General features: G+C 42.8%; 1 protein-coding gene across 1 annotated transcript; it reads left to right on the forward strand.

Annotated features, from left to right (window-relative positions):
- The first annotated feature begins 7,347 nt into the window (after window positions 1-7,347).
- NDUFV3 (NADH:ubiquinone oxidoreductase subunit V3) lies at window positions 7,348-26,086 on the forward strand. The gene is made up of 4 exons (XM_034753549.1): window positions 7,348-7,532; window positions 14,471-14,564; window positions 21,306-22,274; window positions 25,815-26,086. Exons 1-4 carry the CDS (start codon window positions 7,485-7,487, stop codon window positions 25,979-25,981), a joined length of 1,278 nt encoding a protein of 425 aa, XP_034609440.1. The 5' UTR covers window positions 7,348-7,484; the 3' UTR covers window positions 25,982-26,086.
- Window positions 26,087-27,850: the final 1,764 nt, after the last annotated feature.

Raw genomic sequence — 27,850 nt, forward strand, 5'->3', positions numbered from 1 at the left:
AAAAAGATGATCCTACTTGAAATTAGAAAAGAGAGAGCGTGAGAGGCAGAAAGATGAAGGTTGTTTCAAACAGTAAGATCTGCACAGAAGACCAAATAGAACAGTGGTTCTCAAACTTTTGTACTGGTGACCCCTTTCGCATAGCAAGTCTCTGAGTGTGACCCTCCCCCTCCCCTTATACATTAAAAACACTTCTAAATATGTTTAACACCATTATAAACGCTGGAGGCAAAGCGGGGTTTGGGGTGGAGGCTGACAACTCAGGACGCCCCATGTAATAACCTCACGACCCCCTGAGGGGTCCTGACCCCCAGTTTGAGAACCCCTGAAATAGAAGAAGTGTTTGAATGTTGAGGCAAAATGGTTCCTGGACTTCAGAATCTGGGTGGCTGGATTTCTATTTGATCACTTCTTTTCAGCTACCTGTAATCTTTCATGCATGGTTTCAAAAGCAAACAAAGGACAACCCCAAGTGCTTACAGAGATCTGATTGCCATTAATACCTCTTTTTGAGGCCTGGTCTCTGCGTAAAAAATAGTTTGATTTGTGTACATCCCTCAGGGCTGTGAAAAATGTCATGCTCTGTACAGCATAGTTAGGTTGACCTAACTCCTTGGGTCAGACATGACTAGATCAACAGAAAAGTTCTTCCATTGAGCTAGCTACCACCCCTCAAAAAGGTGGATTGAAAACCCCCTTCCACTGATGTAGGAAGCATCTGTGCTACAGAACTAAATAGCACAGCTGTATTATGTCCAAAAGTTTATTGAAAAATTTGAAGCCTTATGTCCCTTTTCAATGCTTTTGAGTTATCTGATAACTCAAGCAATTAAAAAACATCCAATCTACAAAGGCTGCTTTTGCATCCAATGAGAAATTTGGACAAAGAAGACAGAAAAGGGAGGAGGAGGAGGTCACAAGATTGAGGGAAATGTATTTTTTAAAAAGCTAGGGAAAAGATTTCTTCTGAGTTCTGACAGGGATTTGCAGATCTCTGAAGAAGAAAATATTAAGGAAATACCTGCAAAAATGTGGAATGTGAATATATTACCTGTGTGAATGTAATGCAGACACACACTCCAAACTTCTCTGTGATGCTGTCTTCAGCACAAATTGCTGGTTATATTCTATACTGTTATCATTTGTGGCTGGCAGCCAAATCAGTTGATCCAATTGTTGGGTTTTCAATAAGCTGCAGTGTATGACCATGCCATATTTCTCAACTTCATCCTCAAAACAATAGAATAATGTGGAATAATTTTAAATACATTGCAAAATAGCCCTTAACACATTTGTGATTACTTAGGCCTGGTCTACACTATGAGTTTAATTCGAATTTAGCAGGGTTAAATCAAATTAACCCTGCACCTGACCACACAACAAAGCCATTTATTTCGAAATAAAGGGCTCTTAAAATCAATTTCTGTACTCCTCCCCGACGTGCGGAGTAGCGCCAAAATTGATATTTTCATTTCGAATTAGGGTTAGTGTGGCCGCAATTCGATGGTATTGGCCTCCGGGAGCTATCCCACAGTGCACCATTGTGACCGCTCTGGACAGCAATCTGAACTCGGATGCACTGTCCAGGTAGACAGGAGAAACCCCGTGAACATTTGAATTTCATTTCCTGTTTGCCCAGCACAGGAGAGCATAGGTGACCACAGAGAGCTCATCAGCACAGATAACCATGCAGGCCGATAATCGAAAAAGAGCACCAGCATGGACTGTACGGGAGGTACTGGATCTGATCACTATATGGGGAGAGGATTCAGTGCTAGCAGAACTTCGTTCGAAAAGACGAAATGCCAAAACTTTTGAAAAAATCTCCAAGGGCATGATGGAGAGAGGCCACAATAGGGACTCAGAGCAGTGTCAGGTGAAAGTCAAGGAGCTCAGACAAGCCTATCAGAAAACAAAGGAGGCAAATGGTCGCTCCGGGTCAGAGCCGCAGACATGCCGCTTCTATGCTGAGCTGCATGCAATTCTGGGGGGGGGGGGTTGCCGCCACCGCTACCCCACCTCTGACCGTGGATTCCAAGGCGGGGGTAATCTCATCAGCCACACCTGAGGATTCTGCGGACGGGGAAGAGGAGGAGGAGGACGACAAGCTTGCGGAGAGCACACAGCACTCCGTTTTCCCCAAAAGCCAGGATCTTTTTCTCAGCCTGACTGAAGTACCCTCCCAAGCCAGTACCCAAGACCATGACCCCATGGAAGGGACCTCAGGTGAGTTTACCTTTTAAAATATAAAACCTGATTTAAAAACAAGCGTTTTTTAATGATTAATTTGCCCTGAGGACTTGGGATGCATTCACGGCCAGTACAGCTACTGGAAAAGTCTGTTAACGTGTCTGGGGATGGAGCGGAAATCCTCTAGGGACATCTCCATGAAGCTCTCCTGGAGGTACTCCAAAAGCCTTTGCAGAAGGTTTCTGGGCAGTGCAGCCTTATTCCGTCCTCCATGGTAGGACACTTGACCACGCCATGCTAGTAGCAAGTAATCTGGTATCATTGCATGACAAAGCCTGGCAGCGTATGGTCCCGGTGTTTGCTGGCATTCAAGCAACATCCGTTCTTTATCTCGCTGTGTAATCCTCAGGAGAGTGATATCGCTCATGGTAACCTGGTTGAAATACGGGAATTTAATTAAGGGGACAGAGGTGGCCGTTCCTACTGGGCTGTTTGCCTGTGGCTGAAAAGCAATCCTTCCCTGCAGTTAGCCAAGCGTGGGGGGCAGGGAAGGGACGGGGGAATTGGCACTGAGCTTTTCGCCTTTGGCTAGCAGGGATCTTCCCTGATACCAGCCACGCGGTGGGGGGAGGGATAAAGCGATCATCCCAGAGAATTGGATGGAGGGGTTTATTTTGTTTTCTGTTGCTGAAGGTTAACAGGAAAACCGCAGCAGTCAACGGGCTTTGCTTGATATGTGGGAAAGGAGGGCGCAGAAGCTGAAAGATAATGGCTTACCATGGCCGCATGCAAGCCGAATTCTGTTGCCCGGACCTGTGTCTGCGATCTCTAACACCAAAGCCACAGGCACTCAATATTAAGATGGAAAATGCGACCTTGTACTGAAATCACATGTGCTATGTAATGTGAATAGTGTTGTTCACCGTGAAAGAGTATAAGCATTGTTCTGTAAAATGTATCTTTTTAAAAACTTCTCTCCTTTTTTCCATCCCTTTTTTCCATCCCAGCTGCAAATTTTTCAAGCCTCCCTCCTCCGTCCCGAAGGCTATCTTAGATAAGGCGGCAGAGGAAGAGGACGCAAGACGAGATGTTCTCGGAAATAATGGAATGCACCCGCAATGAAAGAGCTCATTTGAATGAGTGGAAGGACACGGATCTAAGTACTGGAAAGATGCCAGTGAATGTGAGGTCATGAGGAATGCTCGAGATGAGAGGTGGCAAGCTGCAACGCTGGGGCTGCTGCGTGATCAAACGGACATGCTCTGGCGTCTGGTGGAGCTTCAGGAACGGCAGCAGGATAACAGAGTGCCGCTGCAGCCGCTGTATAACCTCCCTCCCCCCTCACCATGTTCCATAGCCTCCTCACCCAGATGTGTAAGAACGCGGGGCGGGGGGGGGAGGCTCCGTGCACCCTCCCACTCCACCCCAGTGGACAGCCCAACCAAAAGGCTGTCATTATATTGAATTTTTTCAGTGGCCTTTACTTCCCTCCTATCCTCCTCCCAAACCTCACCCGGGTTACCTTGTTGGTTCTCTCCCTATGTTTATAATCAATTAATAAAGAATACATAATTTTTAAACGATAGTGACTTTATTTCCTTTAAAAGTAAGCTGTGATTTAAGGGGGGAGGATGGTTTGTTTACAGGGAATGAGTCAATCAAGGGGGCGGGTTTTCAACAAACAGAACTTTCAAACCATAGCCTGGCCAGTCATGAAACTGGTTTTCAAAGCTTCTCTGATGCGCAGCGTTTCCTGGTGTGATCTTCTAATCGCCCTGGTGGCTGGCTGCACGTAATCAGCAGCCAGGCGATTTGCCTCAGCCTCCCACCCCACCATAAAGGTCTCCCCCTTACTCTCACAGAGATTGTGGAGCACACAGCAAGCAGCAATAACAATGGGGATATTGGTTTGGCTGAGGTCTGACCGAGTCAGTAACGAGCGCCAGCGACCTTTTAAACAGCCAAATGCACATTCCACCACCATTCTGCACTTGCTCAGCCTGTAGTTGAACAGCTCCTGACTCCTGTCCAGGCTGCCTGTGTATGGCTTCATGAGCCATGGCATTAAAGGATAGGCTGGGTCCCCAAGGATAACTATAGGCATTTCAACATCCTCAACACTTATTTTCTGGTCCAGGAAGTAAGTCCCTTGCTGCAGCCGTTTAAACAGAGTAGTGTTCCTGAAGACGCGAGCGTCATGAACCCTTCCCGGCCAGCCCACGTTGATGTTGGTGAAATGTCCTTTGTGATCCACAAGTGCTTGCAGCACCATTGAAAAGTAACCCTTGCGGTTTATGTACTGGGTACCCTGGTGCTCCGGTGCCAAGATAGGGATATGGGTTCCATCTATCGCCCCACCACAGTTAGGGAATCCCATTGCAGCAAAGCCATCCACTATGACCTGCACATTTCCCAGAGTCACTACCTTTCGTAGCAGCAGCTCAGTGATTGCTTTGGCTACTTGCATCACAGCCGCCCCCACAATCAATTTGCCCACTCCAAATTGATTCCCGACTGACCAGTAGCTGTCTGGCATTGCAAACTTCCACAGGGCTATCACCACTGCTTCTCAACTGTGAGGGCTGCTCTCATCTTGGTATTCTGGTGCTTCAGGGCAGGAGAAAGCAAGTCACAAAGTTCCATGAAAGTGCCCTTACGCATGCGAAAGTTTCGCAGCCACTGGGAATCGTCCCACACCTGCAACACTATGCAGTCCCACCAGTCTGTGCTTGTTTCCCGGGCCCAGAATCGGTGTTCCACGGCTATAACCTGCCCCATTAACAGCATGATCTCCAAAGCACCAGGGCCCACGGTTTGATAGAATTCCACGTCCACGTCCTCATCACTCTCCTCGCCGCCTGGTTTTGCAGGTTCTGGTCCAGCATAAACTGCACGATAACGCGCGAGGTGTTTACAATGTTCATGACTGCTGTCTTGAGCTGAGCGGGCTCCATGCTTGCCGTGGTATGGCGTCTGCACTGTTCACCCAGGAAAAAGGCGCGAAATGGTTGTCTGCCGTTGCTTCCCTGGGGAGGGTGGAGGATGTACCCAGAACCACCCGTGACAATGTTTTTGGCCCCATCAGGCATTGGGATCTCAACCCAGAATTCCAATGGGCGGAGGAGACTGCAGGAACTATGGGATAGCTACCCACAGTGCAACGCTCTGGAAATTCGACTTCATACAATCTGTTTCCAAAATTCGAATTATATAAATTCGGATTAATCCCATAGTGTAGACATACCCTTAGTGATAAACAGACTGCTTTCTTAATGGTGCTTTCCCTCCCCAGGGCTTTGCAAGGGTGCTCATCAATAATAGTCACAGGACAGCTGAAACAGAACGAGTAGCACAAAGAGAAAGAGAAGAGGTAAAAAAGAGTGAGCCTGAGGATGTTTGGCATCCTGGGTCCCATGCTCAACCAAAGCTCCCTTCTGATAAATATAAAGAAAGCAATAGGAAAACCACTATATTCATATGTTCTAAAGGATTTTTTTTAAACTATCAGGACATACTATTCCTAGACATACTGTAAGAACACTGAATTTTTTTAAATTAATCAAAAATGCAAATTGACAGTGTCCCTTAAACATTGACTAATATCCCAGATTTTGCAGACACTTTAAATTTATGCACGAGTAGTTTGACTGAAGTTAATGAGATAATTCATGTCTGTAAAATTATTCATACATGGATGTTTGTAGAAGTGGGGCCTAAGAATCAAAGGTATTTTCCCTCAAATCAGCAAATAAGTCTGTTCTACTTTTGGTCTGTGTAAATTATAACTTTCATAGGGCAAAGCTTTATAGAAAGTCAAGATTTTATTAAAAAGCAGGAAGCTTTAATTAATATTATCAGTACAAATTATACTATGAATATATAAACTAGAAGTGATTCAATCTAAATTTGCTACACTTTAGTCCCTAGATTTTTCTTTTTAATAAAAGTCTCTGCAAGTAACAGTTTGTTTAAGTCTAGTTTCAGAAGGCAGTGTAGTTTAATGGTATGAACTAAGGCAGTTTTCCTGAGTTCTAAAGCCTACATCTGTCACATACTTGCCACAGGTCCTAGGCCAAGTAATTTAGGTTCTGATCCTACAAAGAGCTCTGTGTGCAGGAACCTGGATGGAAGTAAATTGTCAAACTATGCTGAGAACTTTGAGACAGAATTTATGTCCTTGATTGTTCAGTTTCCCCATTTGTAAAATATGGATAACAATGTGTACTTACTTGACATGTACTTTGATAATTATTAATGTTTGAACTGTGTTTTGAAAAAGGAGTCCTAGTGTATGTTCTATAAATGTTATAAATTATCATTCTAGATAGTAACACTGGATACTTCAGGGGGTTGATTCTGTGCACACAGTCCTAAAACATAATTGATAATACTTATTTCATTTAGCACTCTGTCTAAAAGTGTTTTTCTAATATCACTATAACTAGTTAAGGTATTTTTAAAATGTCACTGCACCTTCACCTGTTATTGCAAGCTATTTAGACTTTGTTATGCATTGTGTTCATATTTCCAAGCAAAAATTTAATTATATGGCATGCTCCTTGCTAATATACTGGTGCCCTGCAAAATTAAGATCTAATCTTGCACAACACTTAATACTGGAGGTAGTAAGCCCTCTGTTTAGTAGTTGGTGTTCTGCAGGATTGAGGCCTTAGAAAACTACACTGAAAAGAGCGAACAATGTCTTGTTGGAAAATCTTTGACTTTACAAACGATCATAGCCAACCTTCTCTCCCGTTCTTCGGATGCTTCAGGACTGGCACTTAGTCTATACATGGGGCAGGATAGTCCTGTGCTGTGGCTGAAGCACAGGAATGTGAAGTCATGACCGCAGTATCAGGGACATAAGTCCTCCTATCCCTCTGCCACCAGGCTGGAGGGAGTATGCACTTCCCAGTACCCAATAGGACCCCAGCGCTTCTCCTGTTTCGCTGGACGTGCTCTTGGGCAGGTCACCCTGACTTGCACTCTGTGCTTCAGCTCCCCCCCGCTGTGAGAGGGGGGCCGGTCCCCTCACAGGGAGTGGGGGCTCCTCACTTAGGTGGGGCTGTCACGCGCATGCTGCCAGCCGCACCAGCGGGCGGGGACGAGGGGCGGGCTCCTGTGGCGGTGGGCGGGGCAGATGGAACGCTGCCTGCCGGGGGAGGGCGTCTCTACACCGAGGCCCCGCCCACGCCGCAGGGACACTCAGAACGAGGCCCCCGAGAGGTGGGTACGTTTGCTGCTGGTGCCGGGTTTCCCCGAGGCGCTGGGGGACCGGTTCGGGGGACACAGACATGGCGGCCTCCTCGCTGCTGGGCTGCGGCCGGGCCGTGACGCGCAAGGTAAGCGGCGGGGACGATGCTCTCCCGTGGGCGGGGGTAGGAAAGGCGCAAGCACCTGTCCCCATTTGGCCGGCTCGCGCTAACGGCGCTTCTCGTTCAAATTAACCCAGGGCTGTGGCTCCTGCCTGGGGCGCATGCGCCAGAACTCAGCCACGCCCCTCGCGCGCACTGTCTCAAGGGGCCACCGACTCCTTGGGTTGGGGTGCAAGGACAGTAGCCATTGCGCATGCGTCCGGGCTCTGCCGCTACTCCACTTCCCCAGGGTCAGTTTGCCTGGCCGGGAGAAGAGGCGGGGTGGGGCTAGTGCGCATGCGTCATGTTGTCAATGCTTCCCCTTCCCAGAGGGAGCCTGTATACAATGGGGGGGGGCACCATAGGTGCTGCGCATGCGTCTTTGGGCGTGGGGTGGGTGCGCCTGGGCGGGGCTCAGCCTTTTGCTCACCCGGAGAAAGGAGCCAGAGTCTGAGGCTGCTGCCCCTTGTGCTGGGCAGGTGGGGCAGTGAGGCCTCTCTGCTCTGGAGCCCAGGCTGGCCAACTTTCCACTAGCACAAAACAGAACACTCTGCCCCACCCACTCCATCTCCCCGCCCCCCTCGCTCGCTCATTTTCACGGGGGAGGGGGCGGGGATGAGAGGTTGGGGGTGCAGCAGGGTGCTCTGGGCTGGGATCAAGGGGCTTGGAGGCCAGGAGGGGGATCAGGGCTGGGGGAGGGGGTTGAGGCGCAGGCTCCGGGCTGCGCTTACGTCAGGCAGCTCCCGGAAGCAGTGGCTTGTCCCCCCACTAGCTCCTATGCAGAGCTATGGCCAGGCAGCTCTGTGTGCTTCCCTTCCCCTCCCCCCCCACTCCCATTGGCCATGGTTCCCAGCCACCAAAAACCAGACACCTGGCAACCCTACATGGAGACCAGCCTGCATGCAGCAGTGCTGTGGCTAGCAGCACGGAGCTGCGCTGGCCCTTTGTGGCCCCAGCCAGAGTGGTGTGGCTCAGTGCCCTGCTGTAGACAAGCTCCAGTGCAGAGGGAGGCCTATCTGGAAAATGTGTCACTGCAAATTTTCAAAACATTCCAGCTTGTTTGCCTGGCAGCATGCCTCAATATCCAGGACTGCTGTTGTCCCTCCTACCAGAGCCCAGGCTTCATATCTGGTCATGCCCACACCACAGGAGAAAGGTGTGTCTAATACAGAGGTGGGCAAACTATGGCCCGTGGGCCACTTCCGGCCTGCGGGACCCTCTTGCCTGGTCCTTGATTTCCCGGCTGGGGAGGCTAGACCCCAGCCCTTCTCCTGCTGTTTCCCCTCCCGCACAGCCTCAGCTCACTGCACACCAGCGCAGTGCTCTGGGCAGCAGGGCTGTGAGCTCTTGCTGGGAAGCGCAGCTGCCGGGCAGTGGCCTGATCCGGTGTTCTGTGCTGTGCAGTCGCGTGGCTGGCTCCAGCCGGTCGGCATGGCTCACTGTCCCAGTGCTCTGGGAGGCGCGGCTATAGCTCCGCCAGCCACTGGTGCTCCAGGCAGCGCTGTAAGGGGGCAGGGAGTGGGGTGATTGGATAGAGGGTAGGGGAGTTTGGGGGGTGGTCAGGGGTCAGGGCGGTCAGAGGGTGGGGAACAGGGGGGTTGAATGGGGGCAGGGTTCCCGGGGGAGGCAGTCAGGAAGGAGGGGGGGTTGGATGGGGCGGCAGGGGGCAATCAGGTGCAGGGGTTTCAGAGGCAGTCAGGGGATGGGGGGGTGGATGGGGTAGAGGTCCCGGGGCGGGGGGGGGCGGGCTGTCAAGGAACAGGCCGGGGTTGGATGGGGCAGGAGTCCTGGGGGGTGGGGGGGAGCGTCAGGGAGCAAGAAGCAGGGGGAGGTCGGATATGGGGTGGGGGCCGGGCCAAGCCTGGCTGTTTGGGGGGAGACAACCTCCCCTAACTGGTCCTCCATACAATTTCGGAAACCCGATGTGGCCCTCAGGCCAAAAAGTTTGCCCGCCCCAGTCTAATACTTATTAGCCTTCCTCGTGAAGACGAGGCTCAGGCAGACTGGGCTTCGTTTGATGCAATCTGTTAGAATGGTGCTTGAAAATTGTTTCAAACATGGCTATAAGCAGACTTGGAAGGATTAGATTTTTACCAATAAATGTCAATATCACTGTCCATACACAAACTGATGAAAAATATTCCATCGATAATAATCAAAATTTATAGATAGGGAAAGTAGGATTTTTAAAGGATGTTTTAAAGATACCGCTTCTCAGCTTTTTTTGGCTAAGATCAATTATAGTTCTTGACATGATGTTGACAATTTGTGTTTTAATTTTTATAAAACTTTAAATTTTTAAGCTCAATATCTACTGTTATTAAATAATTATTGTTTGACTCCACCCCAGTTTCCTGCAACTGTGAAAATTTAAATCAATTAATATAAAAATTAATACAAATAAAAAATGCTTAAAAATAAACATCAATATTATCTGTTAAAATTATATTAAAAAAATAGAATTCTGCCAATCCTAGTTATAAGCTCTAATATGCAAGGGCTTCTCTGCAACGAGTCTTAAATGTTTCTACACAATAATGCAAGAAACAGCTCGAGATGAAAACAAAACTCATGCTTCAAAAAGTAAACTGACTAAAATTGGCATCAGCAAGAAAATCCTACACACACATATTGTACCTCATTTTATATTTGACTGTGTGTGTTTACATTGATTTTTGCCTTTCTTTAACAGGTAGTGGCTACTGTCTGACACTGGGCTAGATACATAGGTAGATAATCCATGACCAGATCTCAAATTCTGTTCCATGTGCCTCAGAGATGGACCTGGTCTACACTGCGGGGGGGATCGATCTAAATTGCACAACTTCAGCTACATAAATAACGTAGCTGAAGTCAACATACTTAGATCTACTTACCGCGGTGTCTTCACAGCGGTAAGTCGACGGCTGACGTTCTCCTGTCGACTCTGCCTGCATCTCTCGCCCTGCTGGAGTACCAGAGTCAACGGGAGAGCGCTCGGCAGTTGATTTATCGCATCTAGACGTGATAAATCGACCCCCGCTGGATCGATCGCTGCCCGTCAATTCAGCGGGTAATGTAGACAAGCCCACAGAGTTGGCAAAAAAGATACAAAAAAGTACTGTGTATCTTCAAAAAGAACAGGAGTACTTGTGGCACCTTAGAGACTAACAAGTTTATTAGAGCATAAGCTTTCGTGGACTACAGCCCACTTCTTCGGAAGAAGTGGGCTGTAGTCCATGAAAGCTTATGCTTTAATAAATTTGTTAGTCTCTAAGGTGCCACAAGTACTCCTGTTCTTTTTGCGGATACAGACTAACATGGCTGCTACTCTGAAACCTGTGTATCTTTAGGCTTGGAAGGATTAGACTTTTATCAGTAAATGTCAATTTCAGTATACACACACACACTGACAAAAATATTTCTATTGATGATAATAGAAATGTACAGAAATTATTTATTAAAGTAAGAATTTATTAGTTAGATTTAAGGATATACTTTGTGTATATTGATGTGTGTTGTTGACAATTCGTGTTTTAACAGTTATAATGCTTTAACTTTTTGAATCTCAACATTTACTGTCATTAAATAATTATTGTCCGACATCCCTCAGAATTTCTCACTATTGTGAAAATTTAAATAGATAAAAATGTTTTAAATAAACATTACTATTATCTGCCAAAATTACTGTTTTTTAAATTGATTTCTGCCAAACCTATGTATCTTTTTCTACCAAAACAGGATTGTTCACTACTGCATACTTTAAGAGTGTAACCCACAATGTCAACAAATATTTGAACTTTACTTGCTGTTTGCTTTTTCTGTGTTTTTCCTTTTAGTGCAACATAATATAAACCAGGACACAGTATGGCAGAATGTAAAACATGATCCAATACGGCCAAAAATGTCATTCTGGAAGGAAACAGTGTAAACAACAAATAATTGCTCTACAGAATAAGACTATAATTCTTGAATGTATACTGGGCAGCATTACCTTGACCCTTCTGGGAAAATGGTTAATTGGTTGCAGGGGGGGGGAAGCCCTTGAAACCTTTCCAGCAGAGATGGTTCAGTTTTGTCTAAACTAGAAAAAAATGAGTACCTGTATTACAGCGGCTGCGTGAAACAGCTTCAGCTTTGGCCTCGAGGGGAATTTTTATAATTGTATCATGAAATTTGGGTCTAAGCATTGTTATTGGCTGGCTGCTGCAGTACGGGTACTATTATTTTTTTCTAATATAGATGCTCTCCAGAAGTGTAAGTGCAAAAGGTTGTGTTTTGTGAAATTTCTTCTTGAACAGAAAAGGAGTAAAACTCAAAGGTATTTTCTTTGAACTCAAAATTTGGATAATGCCAATAATGTTAGTTTTGGAAGAGCATTTTGGCCCTTTCTGTGCTACATAAATAACTGAGTCAGAGGCTCTGGTAACAAAATAGTTGTCCCCTGACCTGGTTTTACAGTACGGTTTAAAATTTGCAGAGTGAGCTATGGGAAGCCATGAACATGTGCAATTTTTAAACTTGTAAGTGCTCCATAGCTGTTTTCTTTTAAATGAACATGAAATTTGCTACTGTGTAAGTTACGGAACACTAATAGGTTTTTTAAATTTTTAGTCTTTCCCCCCTCTCTCCCCCCAGCCCTCCTAAAATTCCTAAACATTTTAAAAGCAAGGAAATAAATAGTGAAGGGTAGGTAAATAAATACTTAAATGCATTCACAGTTCATAGAATCTTACAGATGCATGTGTAAAATCACATTGTCCTGGCTCAGAACAGTCCTAACTGCCTGATTCCAGCTTCGATATACGTATTTCATAACCACAACTTTTGAGAAATTTTTGCAATAGTTGTCTGCAAATGAAAATGTGGTACATTTTATAGACACATTGGAAACACTCTTCTATTCTGGCTGTAGTAGTCGGGTTGGGGTGTTTGTGTAGAATTGATTGGATGTAGGTAGATATGTGGTCTGTATATGAGTGGTAGGTGTTGGTCTCCAATTCAAAATGGGGAAGGTGTAATGGAATTTCTAATCCATATAAGACGCATGGATAAATTAGATTGGATTTTTTTGCCCCTCCAATCTTCCCACCCCCCTCAAATTCCATCTAATATTCCATAAGGTGTTTCTGGAATGTGTATTGAGACTAACAATGAAATGTGGTTGTGATGGAGGAATGTTGTCTGGCCTATATACGAGAGAGTAAAAAGCATAATTTTGGTATATCAGGCTAATAATGTTGAGGGCACTGAAGGGGACTCCAGACCATATGAAGCAGGAGAGTCGTGACTTAATAGAGTTTGTAGCCTGCACTGGAACTGCATAAGGGAGAACTGGTAGAAACCCCTATATTTAGGTTGCCTTAGGGTGAGCAGATTACATAAACAAAATATCAGGGGGGGCAGGTCCGGAGCGCCACCGAAGCGCAATTAAAAAAAAAAAAAGCCCCGAGCCAGAATACATCCGTCGGGATGCGGGACAAACAACTGAATATCGAGATGGTCCCGATTTTATTTGGACGTCTGGTCACCCTAGGTTGCCTAATGCTTTCCATTATAGAGAATGTAATGGATCCTTTTTGCAGCTTACCAGAAACCGTGACCATTACAAAGAACCTGGCCTGAGTTCTGAACAAGCAGCAGATACTCTGCTGCCAGAGCAGCTGTTATGAGAGTAGCCAGGGCAGTGGAGAGAGACTGGAGCTGGATTCCCTCCATAACTTCTCTCCAGACCCAGCTTGTGGTTCCAGTGTCTCATGCCACATACCCTCCTAGGGGCACCTTTATTGTAGTAGCCCTTCCACCTCCCAGGTGGGAAAAAGAGAGCCAGACTGGGCTCCATCCAAACCATGACCTGGATGCAGCAGTGCTTCTGTGAAGAAGAGCTCTGTATAGCTTGAAAGCATATCTCTCTCACCAACAGAAGTTGGACCAATAAAAGATATTACCTCACCTACCTTGTCTCTCTAAAAAACCGACACTGCTTCAACAACACTGCATACAGATTGATGGTTGTTCATGCAACCTTGACTTGGCTTCCTTGTGCATGTGCATTAGGATCTTGCAGTTACATGTTCGCTCCTCTTCAGTGCACAGCTTGGATGTGCAAGGAGGACAGATAACGGTATTTCTAGCAGTTCCCAAAGTATGAGTGCTTCGCTTTGCAACCTAACTAATGTTCTTTTAACATTTTTGTATTTAATATAATGTAGGGTGAGTGGGCGTCATGAGGATTTCTGGTCTATAAAATCATACTGTAAGGGCTGGTCCACACTTAGTCCGGACTTCGGACTAAGGTACGCAAATTCAGCTACGTTAATAACGTAGCTGAATTCGAAGTACCTTACTCCGGACTTACCGCGGTCCAGACGAGGCCGGAAGTCTCCCCCCGTCGACGCCGCGTACTCCTCTCGGCGAGCTGGAGTACCGGCGCCGATTGTGAGCACTTCCGGGATCGATCCGGGATCGATTTATCGCGTCTTAACCAGACGCGATAAATCGATCCCAGAACATCGATGGCGTGCCTCCGGACCAGCCGGTAAGTGAAGACTAGGCCTAAGAGATTCTATGAGCTGAGTGTGTTTAACTATCTAGCTTTACCTGTTTCCTTCCATACTTTAAAATATTTGCTTAGTTTAACTGTATTATTCCTTGGTATAAGTGGTATACACAATAGCATCAGTATTTTATCTGTATAATTTAGAAACAAGAATTTCTGATTATAGTCTCTGCTGTTTCACAGAAAGCAAATCTGTGAGAGGAATCCCAATGAGATAACCATTCCACCATCACCTGTGTACTGCATCCAGGGAATTCACGTCAGTCATCCCTCTTTGCATCTTACGCAAAACAGTAGTTAACAGTAAATCAGAAGAACACTGCAGATGAAAAATCAAAGTTTTATCTAATTAAAAAAAATAAGAGATTTGTTTGATTTTAATTTGCAGACTCTACAGCTAGAAGCATGGGGTCTCCGAAGCCTCTCTCCATCTGTTTCTCTCTGCACCAAATCAGAGGGCTCTAAAAAAGGGCAAGAAAAGAGTAAGATATTTATTTTTCTTAAATTGATGGTTGTGTACATTTGTCATGTATATGAGCACATTAAAATAGGTGCACAGCTAATAGAAACTTCATTTTTCATTTGGTATTTAACAAGAAGCAATTTGAATGTTTTTTTTAGTCTGTAGAATGTCCAGATTACAAATTTTGATTTGTTCTTCTACGTCATGTAACTATTTATACATCTTAAGGGGAGGGGCAATTTTATCGATTTTGATTTTCATCTTAAACATAATCCATATCAAAGGACTCCCACACTCTGGACATCTGTGACATACATTTAATACTCCTGGGGGAATTTTGCACCACTGTGCAATGCAGAATTTTGCAGAAATTAACGTACGCACAGAATTTCCTTTTCCCCACAGAAATAGGCTGCATTTCTGCTAGCCGCCACTAGGGACCACTGGACCCAGCAGAACCCAGCCTGCACATAGAAGACATTGCTGGCGGGAGGGAGAGGGAGCTAGAGGGTTCCTGGCAGCTGCAGTTCCCAACATGCCCTGAGGGAAGAAGAGAGTGGCGCAGAGGAAACTCTGTGCAAGCCTGGGACCGAGCATCAGGCTTTCGCTGTCTCTGGGGGCAGGGGTGTCTGAGCTGGGCTCTGGGGGGAGTGGGTGCAGGTGTCTGAGCTGGGGGGCCTCATGGCTGGGCTCTCTGCGGGAGGTGGTTCGAGTGTATTGGCTGGCAGGGCCCCGTGACTGGGCTTGGGGAGGAAGGGGTTGTGGGTGTCTGGCCCCCTGGCTAGGCTTGTAGGGGCAGGGAAGAGGGCAGAAAAACAGGAACTGGGTTGTCATAGGGGTTTCTTTAACTCTCTACTCCTGGGGGAATTTTTGTGTATGTCTGTATTGTTACAGACATACTTGCGGACAGGTATTTGAAATAAATTACCAAAATAATTGAAACTGGTGCGATTATGTAGTGTTATTTTGACAAAATTTGCAGAATTTTAAAATATTGTGCACCGAATTTTTAATTTTTTGGCACAGAATGAACCCAGAAGTAATTTAAAAAAAAAAAAAACATAGGACCATATGAAACAGACTGTCCATTAAACAACAGCTTCTCACCACACTTCATCTTATTGTCAATCAGCAAACGAATAAAACTTAAACCCCTCACCACATGGAAATTCCACCCTCAACTGCCTCCACCTGCACTAGTGCTTATCAAACAGATGGGCTTTGCCACACGCCCATGTTAGCAAAGGACTAGTAGCAACTGGTTTGTATCAGGCAAAATGTAGACCTATGTATTGTAAGCCAGGGGTTTTCACCCTTTTTCTTTCCGAGGCCCCCCCTGACATGTTATAAAAATTCCATGGCCCACCTGTTTCACAACATCTGGTTTTCTGCATATAAACAGCAGGGCTGGCATTAAGGGATAGCAAGCAGGACAGTTGCCCGGGGCCCCAAACCACAGGGGTACCATGAAACTAAGTTTCTAAGGCTTCTGCTTCAGCCCCAGGTGGCAGGGCTCCGGGCTTCAGCTCCATGCTGTGGGGCTTTAGCTTTCTGCTTTGGGCCCCAGCGAGTCTAACGCTGGTCCTGTTTGGCGGCCCCTCTGAATCCTGCTCGTGGCCCCCCTGGTTAAGAACCACTGTTGTAAGCCAAACATTTCTTTCCTGCCCACCCCAGTGCAGCCAATACACCTCAGATCTTACCTGCAACAGCTAAGCTATTGGATTTTTTGGCCTCAGTTTAGCAGATTGCTAGGATCCCAGTATGAAGTGGCTTTGGCATGTGAACAAAAAGTGACTGCAATGAGTCTCCAAAATTCACTTTTCACCTGTAACTAGAGATGGATATAAACTGTAAAACTTGGATCTGGACTTCAAACATTCCCCTCAGAGCCTGGGACATTGGCCTCTGGTGGGTTGGAGTGTAGCCCATTATAAAGAAAGGTACTATTTGCAAGATAATGTTGGTATTGCACTAGCACCTAGGGACCCCAGTTATGGATCAGGGCCCATTGTGCTGGATGCTGTACAAATATGGAACAAAAAGCAGTCCTTCCCCTGAGGAGCTTGCAAACTAAATGGAGATATCCCATCTCCTAGAACTGGAAGGGACCTTGAAAGGTCATCGTGTCCAGCCCCCTGCCTTCACTAGCAGGACCAAGTACTGATTTTGCCCCAGATCCCTAAGTGGCCCCCTCAAGGATTGAGCTCACAACCCTGGGTTTAGCAGGCCAACGCTCAAACCACTGAGCTATCCCTCCCCCCCCAGATCTGGGTTGGAACTTCGAAACACTCAAAAAGCTCAGGGGTATTCGGCTCATCTCTGCCTGTGACCTAAGTCAGAATCTGGATGTAAATTTCAAAAGGAGAGAACAGGATAGATTGATTTTTAAATCATGGACTTTAATCATGATTCAAATCCGTGACCAGAAAACCTTAATTTAAATCTTGGATTTTAATCTTGTTTTGCATTTATACTTCTTTAGTTATTTTCCTAAAGAAAGTGATTCTCATTGGTTGTTAACTATTAAAACATGTTAATTTGCATTTAAATATGGCCATTACACTAAATTTAGTGCTTTTTGCAAACCAGGAGGATACACTATTTCTATACATGTTTATTTAATCGATTATGTAGCTTAATTTATATTTATTTGGATTATTAATCTTTTACCTTTCGTTAGAAAAAGTTTAATGATGCATTTCTTCTTAGATTATGATTAATTTTTCATTTGCGATTTGTATCAGGCTTTATCTGGATGGAAATTAAAATTCAATTAAATGCACAGACCTTTTTAAATAGTTATTATTAGTTAAATAAAACTACCTTTTTATGTGCTAGAGATGCAAGAAAAAATATTTATCAAAACATGTTTTGCATATAAAACTAACTGCCTTATTAAACAAAGGAAGCATTATCTGTAGTTAGTGTATTCAACTGATTGTTTCTAGGTTACCAGTCCTTCAAGATTTTAGAACTAGTAGCTCTCATCCCCTCACCTCTTGTTTTAGGGTTGGAAGAGGAAAACAACCCTTCCTGTTCTACTGAGTACAGAAATTGGTTTCTTAACTTTGAATGAACTAACCATTGAACTGAACTCGTTGAATAAACTGAAATAAAGAGTTCTCTCTGCACTTGGAGAAGAGGCCACTGCTGTCAAAAGCAGCTTCAGCACTTCAGACTCTCATTCCAATTGCTTAGCCAGTAACTTCCACGAATTCAGGGATTTGACTTTCTTTAAAACTTGGCAGCAAATGCACTGCTTAATATTATTTAAATGATTTTATAGATTCTAGAACGTTTAGATTTTAATATAGGTGGTCACAATTCCAAATTTAATTTTAAATAGATTTTTTTTAAATAAACCTGTATTTAATTTAAATTTTAAAAATGGATTTTTTAAAATCAACCGATTCTTATCCACCCAGAGATAGACTTTATAAAATGCTGTAATATCTAGATCCTGTCACTTTTTTATCACTTAAAGTGAGTAAAAGTTGAGCAACAATTTCAGCTACATGTTTCTAAATAGAAATTGACCAGACTAAAGAGCAAGGCCCTAATACTACAAAAATAATTCAGAATTGTGGACTTTTATTCCTGAGCATAGTCCCATGGACTTCAAGAGCATGTGCTTGTGGATCCCTTCAGAGAGCTGGGGCCAATGACCTGTATTTTTAATGTTATCATAAAAAATGAAAACAGTTGCTTAAATGCCCTCAATCTCAGGTTAGCATTATTTTATGAAAATACTGAATGGGATTTTATGAAGAAGTGGAAAATGGTAGTATCTGATCCATAACAATCATGTTGGTTGCTTGTAATTTAAGCTTTATACATGCACATGTATTTCAGACCCAAACTTTCCATTTTTCAGTATTTTTTAGGAGGCTAGGACTGAGCATATCTTGTTAGAAAATAACACATAGTTAGAACCCTATTTTTATTTGTTCATACTTGTACATTGCATCTCTAAGTTATTTTCTAGGCATATGCAAAATTTAAATAACTTAATAATCAAACATGTCAAAGACAGATTAAAAAGAACCTGCTTGAAAAGATTTCTCCAAAACAAACTCTCCCAATCCCTAACTTTGATCTCTGAAAAAGCTTGGGAAATAAAAGCTTGGATATCCTACCTGAGGGCCTTTGCTGCCTTCCAGTCATCATTGATAATGCTCAGAGAAGTGAAAACTTAAAATATTTTAAATCAATAGCTGCTGCCAGTTACTGTTTTTATAGGATCTTTGTTTTGAAGCATAGTTTTGGTAAAAATATACATAAAACAATAATTATATATGGTACTTTTAGGGTTGTCATCACTGTAGTATCATAGCATCAATTTCAGGAATCTCTAACTCTTGTAAGTCTCTGGATAGTGTAGAAAAAGACCAATTAGGACATCTTCCTTTGAGTACATGATTATTCCATCCAGTGTATTTTATTGGTAATAAAAATACATGGAAACATAGCCTGATTTTTCAGATCCCAGCTTGAGGAGGTTGTGAAAATCTTCGTCTTGATAAAATGAACACATTTGTTGGGAAATCACTGAAAGGGAACAAAAATGACATTTCCATATTCTACTTTTCTGACAATGAACACATTTTAAACTGGTTCTACTAGTCCTACTGGCTGCTGTTTTCTATCATTTAGAGCCTCTGCTAATGATACCACTGTTATCTTTATCTTCTAAGTCACTCATGAAGATAATATGTCCATGCCAGCCACTGACAGGGACATGTTATTGGTTCCAACAGAGCCAGTTCAGTTCAATATTAGTTGAGTGCATCCTGTGGTACAAAGCTTGAAGCATCTTAATATTGCTAGTCAAAAAGCTTGATAATATAGCCACTGACTTTGTGAAAATGCTCTTCTGCTCAGTGCCTAACTAAACTTCTATACCATTAATAATTTGATCGCATGGTTAATGATGTATGCTGACAAATATAATATTTCACTCTTCACTGTATTTTAAATCATATTATTTTTTTCCAGTCTTTAATGATGCCCAGTATTAATGCTCCATTTCAGTATTGCTGCTGCCTTCTTTTGTTCAGTTTCTAAAGACTTCCCAGCATGAACACAGCTCCAGCTTTTGCTCTGTTGATACTTCCCCCCCACCCAGACTCTTGTGTTTACCTTGCCACTTCCTGTGTATTTAGTACAAGATCTTTTTATATTTGAATAAAATTTCTCAGATATCGGTGACAATGACTGTAGACCATGGTGTCTGGGTTGATGACCCAGTATTTGATTTTGCTGTGCCTTACATACATTTTGTGTCTCTGAAATTATTTTTAAGTAAATAATATCTATATAATAAAACAGTATTTACCTTAAACTACTGTATTTGAAATATAAATAAAATTACCATATTTCTCTTCATGAAATGTTTTTAATTCCATGCATCTGTGACTTTACTGATGTCTTAACTTGCATGTTGCTGAAGGCTTAACTGTACTCGGAATCGCTTATTTCTCATACATCCCAATTAATCTCCATAACTGTAAAACTGGTGGAAAAAGTATGTGTAGAAATAATCAATACCCTGTGACCTATGTGGTACGTTAGATCCAAGATACGCAGCATGGACTTCCAAGTTATGTGGCAGAGCCACACTAAACTACACACCAAAGTGGGAATCATACAGCTATTTGTGGGAATAGTGGGACAGTTTAGTAGTGCTGCATGGCAGCTGCCAGCTTTTCCTGAAGCTCTCCCTGTCCTCACAAGACTAGTCTCTGTCACTGGTTTCCCACTCCTCCAGCAGGCCACACAATCTGCCTTCAGTACCTAAGGCCCATGGGTGGGTAAGAGTTTAGAAGTTACTGCTTTCTTTCCAGCATCCCCAATCTGGACAGTAAAATTTAGTGGCGGTACCCACCTCTACTCAGAGAAAGAGTGGCGGGCTGGCAATTTCTCTTAGCTTGCTACTGTCCCCAATATGGAATAATCAGAGAGCTGATGACAGGATCAGGAAATCCACTGAAATGTCCATGTGGAGAAATCCCAGCACAGAGAAACAGACAGAGAGGAAGAAGGCAGGAAGGCAAAATAGTAAGTGGAAAAGCTCAAGAAGAGGAAGGGGCAGCATTTTGTGATTTTATGTAACAATTCAGCAGGTAAATTATGGGGACATTTTTATAACCAGTTACTTTATACTTTATATGAGGTCTTGAACAAGGGAGAGACATGTAGCCATCTAAGCAACATTCATGAGTTATCCCTCTGTTGCTTATGAAGATAGCTATTCTGTTGTGATGGTTATCAAATTGATCACTCAGTAATTATTGTTCTTTGTTGTCTTGTTCTTAGGTTTATATATAATATTTATCACTGTAGTATCTGAGTATCTCACATGTGGTAATGAATTTCTTCTAACACCCTTGTAAAATAGGAAGATATTTTTGTCCCCTCTTTACTGATGGGGAACTGAGGCACAGAGAAAGAAAGTGACATTGCAGAGCTCTCACAAGAATTCAGACACAGCAAGGAACAAAAGCCAGATCTCATGAGAGTTCCAGTTCTAGCAGTAAAGAATGTCTGATGCTAAGTAGAGTTCTTATTTTTACCACTTCAGATTTATGCACAATATAGAAAATGTAGCTGTCTGTTCCAGGATTGTGCAATTAATGAAATAACACTTTCAAATTTGATTTTTATATCAGAGCAGTTCAGAAACTTAACGTTGGATGTTTAGGATCTCCAAATTAACAGGAGTGTCAGAAATGATAATAATCCTCTTTATGCCATTTCCTAGATGTGGTGGCACCTCAGGAGAGCACCAAACTGCTGGCCACCAAAACAACAGTTGAATTCCCTAAAAAGTTGTTTCCTAGTTCTCACCCACCATCTGCAAATAAAGGTGAGACCAAGACCATAACTAGTACTAGCACTGATGAAGCTTTAAAGCTAACGGATGAAGAGGTGAGGAAATTCTTGTCAAGAAAAACTTTGGTAGCATTTCCAGAGAAAGTAACACTTTCCTCACTTGAGGGAAAGGCTTCTATCACAACAAGAGGAGGCTTGAGCAAGAAGTTGGCTGAGGAAGAGTCTTCATCCAGCTCTGAATCAGATTCTAGCTCTGATTCTGATGAAGAAGATAGCGCCTCAGGAGTTTCCACTAAAACCAGAGTAGAGTTTCCAAGACGAGATCCCTTCTTTTTTGAGAACAGAACAGTGAAGGTAATGACATTGGCAGAAGAGCGCTCCTCCCAGAAAGGAGACCGAGAATATATACCTAAGAAGAAGCCCAGACCGGAAATTGAGGTGCCTCACATCAAGCAGATGGAATCTGGTAAAACAGCAACAGCCAAGAGTAAAATATTAAAGTCACAAACAAGAGAACCTTCCGTGAAACAAAGCCCAGAAGGGACAGATTTGCAGAAGTCAATCTCAAAAACACAGGCTAAAGACAGCCAAAAGCCAACAGCTATCAGACTTAAGGAATCTAGGCACTTGGCGGAGCCTCCCATTGGAGCCCCACCAGCAGCAGCACAGCTAAAGGTTCCGCCAGGGCCTCAGCAAGAAGTGGAACAAAAGCTGACTTTATTGAGATGGGAAGAAACCAAGACAAGGGAGGTACAGGAGACTGAGACAAAAGAAAAAGCTTCTCCTAAACTACAAGAGGAGTTTTTGAAGGAGGCACCCTTCATGATAAACACTACAACAGAGGAGGAGATCATTCAAGAAGCTGGAGCTCAGACTGAAGAGCAAGGCACTATACAGGGTACAGCTTTAAATTGTTTGAACTATATTGGCTCTTCTGGGGCTGGGGCTTGAAATAACATTTTTAATTATATCTACAGTAGCAACTCTTTGATCTGGATTCTCCATATTCTGTTATAAAGCTAGCTGATATAGCACATTGTGGAGGAAATAGTCACACCTTGGTGATAAATTATTGCTATCATGTGTACTTATGTTGAAAAACTTTCTCTCTTCTTTTTAATATGCAGCTTCTTGTTATGATGGTGGAAGGAAACATTTTTTTATTTCATTGTACTTATTTTTTCTTAAATCAACATTATACTTGTTAACAGATAAGGTAACCGAGCTTGTTCCAGTTTCGAGGGACTGTTCTAGTCATAGTCTGTTGTCATAAAATCAGGATTTTGTTGCACTTTCAGTAGAACCACATTGAAGACAGCTAGCGACCTGTGCCCAACCTCTGGATTCTCCCCCTTTTCTTCCTGTCTAACTTCCGTATACAAACCCAGTAGCTGCCTTTCTGCTGAGCTGAATGTGCCACCATCCCATTTGTTCAAATGCTGCCACTGTCTCCCCCAGTTTTGCCATACCACAGATTGCAACAGATTTGGGTAGCATAGGAAGATCACAGGAGCAGGAGTTAGCTGTGAGACAGGCGGACTTGTAAGGCGAGTAATATGTCAGGCCAGCAAAGGACCCAACGAAATCAATAAGATAGCCTGGGGAGAAAGGGGCACTGATGTCTTTCTCTAACACACATCATGCCTTCCCCAAATCATCTCCCAGCCATATATCTGTATCTTGCCTAACCTTCTTGGTTATAACTGGTCTTCTTAAACAATTCAGTTTCCCACCCATAAGTTGCATGAATCCCACACCCTCAGCCCCATTGCCAGATACTTCCTGTATTCCCCATTGTCCAATAAAAGGAAAAATTTCTCCATCCCAACTTGTTCAACACCTTCTGTGGTGCATCCTTCTCCTCCTCCAGCCCATCAGAATGCTAGGTGTCCTGTTTTTGACGTTCAAAAATCTGGCTACCATTTTGCTAGCACACTTAATTTAAAGAACCTGCCTACTTGCAAGGATGAAAGCACAAATAAGGCCTATTTGCAAGATCAGAATTATTTGCAAGAGGCTTAGATGACAAGTAATGCTTTTTGCATGTCAATTTTCAAGAGACAGTGCTGGGCAAAAGGGGTGCAGGTTTTATTTAAAGAAAAAGTCAACCACTAATTTGATCTACCTTCAGAGTTAGAATCCAAGGATATTTCCTCAATATTTTTAAAATATAGTCACTGTTATGATTAACCTTGCCAACTTTTTGCTCTCCTTCACAGCCAATGGAAGGCGCTTATGAAAGCTCTAAAACACCATTCCCTACGGTTGTCTATATTTGATGCTTCTCCTCTTTCCCCACAATACTATCTTTAACGAGCCAAGCCCTGTAGCTTCAGTACTCCCTTCAGTAGTTAAAACCTAGAAAGTTACTAGAAAATTAAAGGAATGGGTCTAGTTAACCTCTGGTGAGTTGGAGAAAGGCTTTATTCTAAAATGCACTGCTGCATCAAAGTGAAGTATGCACCATTTTCTTAACTAGTTCATATTTTAAACAGTGGCCTGGGTTCTGCTTTCACTCATTAGAGTAAATCTAGAGTAACTTCATTAAAGTAAATGGAGGAGCTACTTCTGGTTTAAATAGGTGTAACTGAGCAAAATCTGGTTTTCATTTAACAATTTTTAAATTGTTGCTGGTCTTTTGCTGGTCTTTTTTATAAACAGAAGAGCAATAGTTAACAGCACTGGTCACAGATTTTGTGTAACCTACATTTCCTTCCTGTTTCTATATTCTTTCATTTATCTGCAAACACAGCAGCCAGACCAACTTGCAAGACATATTGTACATTTTTCCTACTTAGAAATCTGTACTTTAAATCTGCTTCATCCCACAAAGTGGAATAGGAATGCTAAACATCCATCAAAACAAATGTGCCATTAGCTGTTGATAAGTAAAATTACCAGCTAAGTAACTCAGAAGTGTACCTCCGACTCTCTTAACAAGAACATCATGTGAAAAGCTCATTCTGCTTGAGAGAGAGTGCATATGAAGATTGAAGTATGGGGGAAGAACTCAGGAATAAAGTCTTCTTTTGAGGAACCAAGTGCAGTACATCGTGGGCAGGAAAAAATGAGATTGTTCTTTCCTGAGCATCTGTCTCTTGACTTAGAAGGACCCTGTCTTGCAGGTTGACTGTACTATTTCCTAAGCTTGCTTATTCTTTGGGCTCTTTCCAGCTAAGATTGCAACACCTGGTTCAAATATGTATGTAGTGGTTTCTGTTGTATGTTACACTTGCAAGAGTCTCAGTTATAAAATGCAACAGATACATGTGTTGAAACATATGGTATCACTGCACCAATATAGAAGGATTAAGGAGAAAACACAATGTTCTATTTCTTGCTTGTTTATTTTTCTGGGAGACTCTCCCATTACCAAAAAAACAAATAACTGTAGAAGGTAACGTTTTTTATATAAAATAAACAAATGCAAACCACTGCATACAAGTGGCACAAACTTTTATTGCTAGCTCGCACTTAACTTTCTTTCTGACTGTCAACCCTTTTTATATAAAAGTACAGGCTAGCATAGGAAATACTGTTTTGCTTTTCTTCTTGCTCTGGAAAAAAATTTCTCACAATTTCCCTGTGTGGTAAAGTGAATTGAACAGTAATGTTGTTATAAAAGATCTTATTTAAACTAGTGTAATTTTTCTAAAGTACATAAATTAATATCAGCTTTAGTATATGTGATATCAGAAATTTAAGCTTTTTATTATTCATTCAGAATTATCTCTTTAGAAAAGAAAGCCAGTGTGAGGTTTTGAAAAGAATAAAGAGTATACAAGGAATTTCATAATGCGGGGGTAGGAGGATTGAAATATAAAGTCCTTGATATATTTTCTGATACAGCCACAGTTGAAATAATTTGTGGAAATCCTTTTTGTAACTAAGTTTTTTATTAGAAAAGATCATCAGCTTAATTTGTTTTAATGTCCTTATTTTGTGGTCTGACATGATAGATATAAATGTGTAATTAATGCTCTTTTGCATCTCTTGGCTTGCTAAGAGTGTCACCTAATGTTCTGGCTGTGGGGAGAACCTGTAAAGCTAAGTGACATTAAGTATATACTAGGCAGCATTCAAGAGAGACAGACTCATTTCCATCAATAGTAAATTGTTTGTGTGTTGAAATAAAAGTACTGTTGCTAATGTTTTCCACTGTAAGGGAGTCATATATTTGGAATCCTGTGTTAGTTGATTCAAGTAATCTGTTGTTCTATCTTTTCATTTAAAGACGTGTGATGTGCTTCCTTGGTATCTTATAAGATACAAACAGAAGTTTAGCAACTTTAGCCTTACACTGTAGCTGCTGACTTTTTTGTTTTTTTCTTCTTAAATGAATGAAGAGTCTCCAACTGTATGGAACTGATGCAGTCAGAAAGAGTGTTATCTCTGTTCTGGCATCACTAGGTTCACTAGTCTTATTTTTGTTCCACAGAGACCAAAACAGCTGCTGCATCTGCACAGGAAGAATTTGATAATTCTACCTACAAGAACCTCCAGCATCATGAGTATAATATGTATACCTTTGTGGATTTTGATGTGGAGCTCTCACAATTCAGACAGCCTCAGCCATCTTCTGGAAGGCTGTCACCAAGGCACTAAAAGAGCCAAGATAAAAACAAATGTTGAAGCCTATTTGAATGAATTGCTCTGACACTGCTGCACTGTCCATATTGTAAAAAATAAATAAACTTGCAGTAACTTACACTGATGGTTTTGATGAGGTCTTCTTGTCTATCAGAGTCACTTTGTGTTAGAGTCCATTAGCGAGTTACAAATTAGTCACCCTGACTTCTTCATAATTAGCTTTTCTAGATCCTAGTGCATATTGACACAAGATGTAGTCTAAGCTAGGGGTGGCCAAGCCACATGCAGCTTTTTTACAGTTTAAAGTGCAGCTCATGGAGGGAGTCCCCCATTCTCTGCCTATCAGACTGGGGGGAGGAGGTTGGGGCTTCTGCCCTGGGGTGGGGAGATGGGGGTAGGGGCTTCTGTCCTGCGGAGAGGGAGGTCTTGGGACTTCAACCCTATGGGAGGCATCTGTTGGGGCTCACGGCTTCAGCAGGAGCAGGGCTGAAGCTCCAAGCCCCCACTCCTGACTGGGCTGAAGCCCCAAGACCCTCCCTCCCCACGAGGCAGAAGCCTTAGCCCCACCACCATGCCGCAGGGCTGAAGCCCTGCTCTGCCTGGCACGCCCTGGCTTTTGAACTTCTGAAGATTGTCGTATGCAGCTCAGAAGGTCAGTAAGTTTGGCCACCTCTGGTCTAAGCTGACTACATATCAAACATTAGGTATCTGATTCTAAACTTTGGCCTTGATCCTACCCTCTGATTCACAGCAGTGTTTATTTTGAAGGAAATCAATGAATGTGCATCTGTTTGTCCATTATATGCCTCTTTGTATTATTGTTATTTATTATTTATTTTATTACTTTTATTCTGCTAGTGTCCGCATTGTGGTGTTCTCTTCATACAAGAAGTCAATCACCGCTTTAAAGAGTTTATGCATACTGCATGAAGTGAGGACTAAAGCCTTTGGTTGAAGATGGGACTATGGTAAAGAATATCCTTGTTGGTAGAAGCATGTGAATATAGATTTTCCTTATCTCCTTACATAACATACAGAGACACTCTTAGAACTTGTAATAGAGCAAATGAGGGGGCACTCATAAAACTGAAAAAAAATCAAGCTATTTAATATTTAAGGGAACAACAGTTGGGCAATTCTTAATCAATTACATTACATCAATTCAACTTTTAGGAGTATTATCTCCATATGTATGAGAATTGAATATTTAATAATTAAAGCAACAGTGATCGTGTAAATCAATAACTCCTTGTGCTGATAGGCTAGGAGCTTTGGTGCATAGCATTGGGACCATATTTAAATTTCTACTGTTCTTTCAGAATAAAAGTAAAAGTAGCTGTTGGGTCTCACTTCATCTATGAAAAATGTGCTATGATGGGAGAAGAGTAGTCTTCAATTCATAAATCCTATGTTAATTTATATTGGTCCTAGTAAATTTATATTTTTATCCTATTAGTAATCCCCTTCCATCCACTGGGAAACTACTTCGATGGTTGCCAGCTTATGTGTGTTTAGTTCCACTCTGGTTTTCTTGTTGTTTCTCTTTTAAAAATTAATTGGCCTTCAAGCAATGTGCTTTGCAGCAAACCTAGAATTTTCCATTACCTGCTTTTACTTTTACAAACACTAGAACAAGTTTGGTCAAAGGGAAAATGAAGTCAGCCAGTGGACAATCTGGATATTGGCCACAAATCCCTGGGTGCCATTAATAGAGCAGTTATTTATATCTTCACCCACCAAAACAAATTTAAAAAGCATTTTATAACTGTAGTAAAAATGAGCAAGAGGTCCACATGAATCTGTTGCTCAGCATTTTAAGTTAAGAACCAAGAGAACTGTTTTCTTTGCTAATAAAATGAATGTAAGATTCACATTAATCCTCCA

Source organism: Trachemys scripta, chromosome 1, assembly GCF_013100865.1.
Source record: "Trachemys scripta elegans isolate TJP31775 chromosome 1, CAS_Tse_1.0, whole genome shotgun sequence".
NCBI classification, from domain to species: Eukaryota; Metazoa; Chordata; order Testudines; family Emydidae; genus Trachemys; species Trachemys scripta.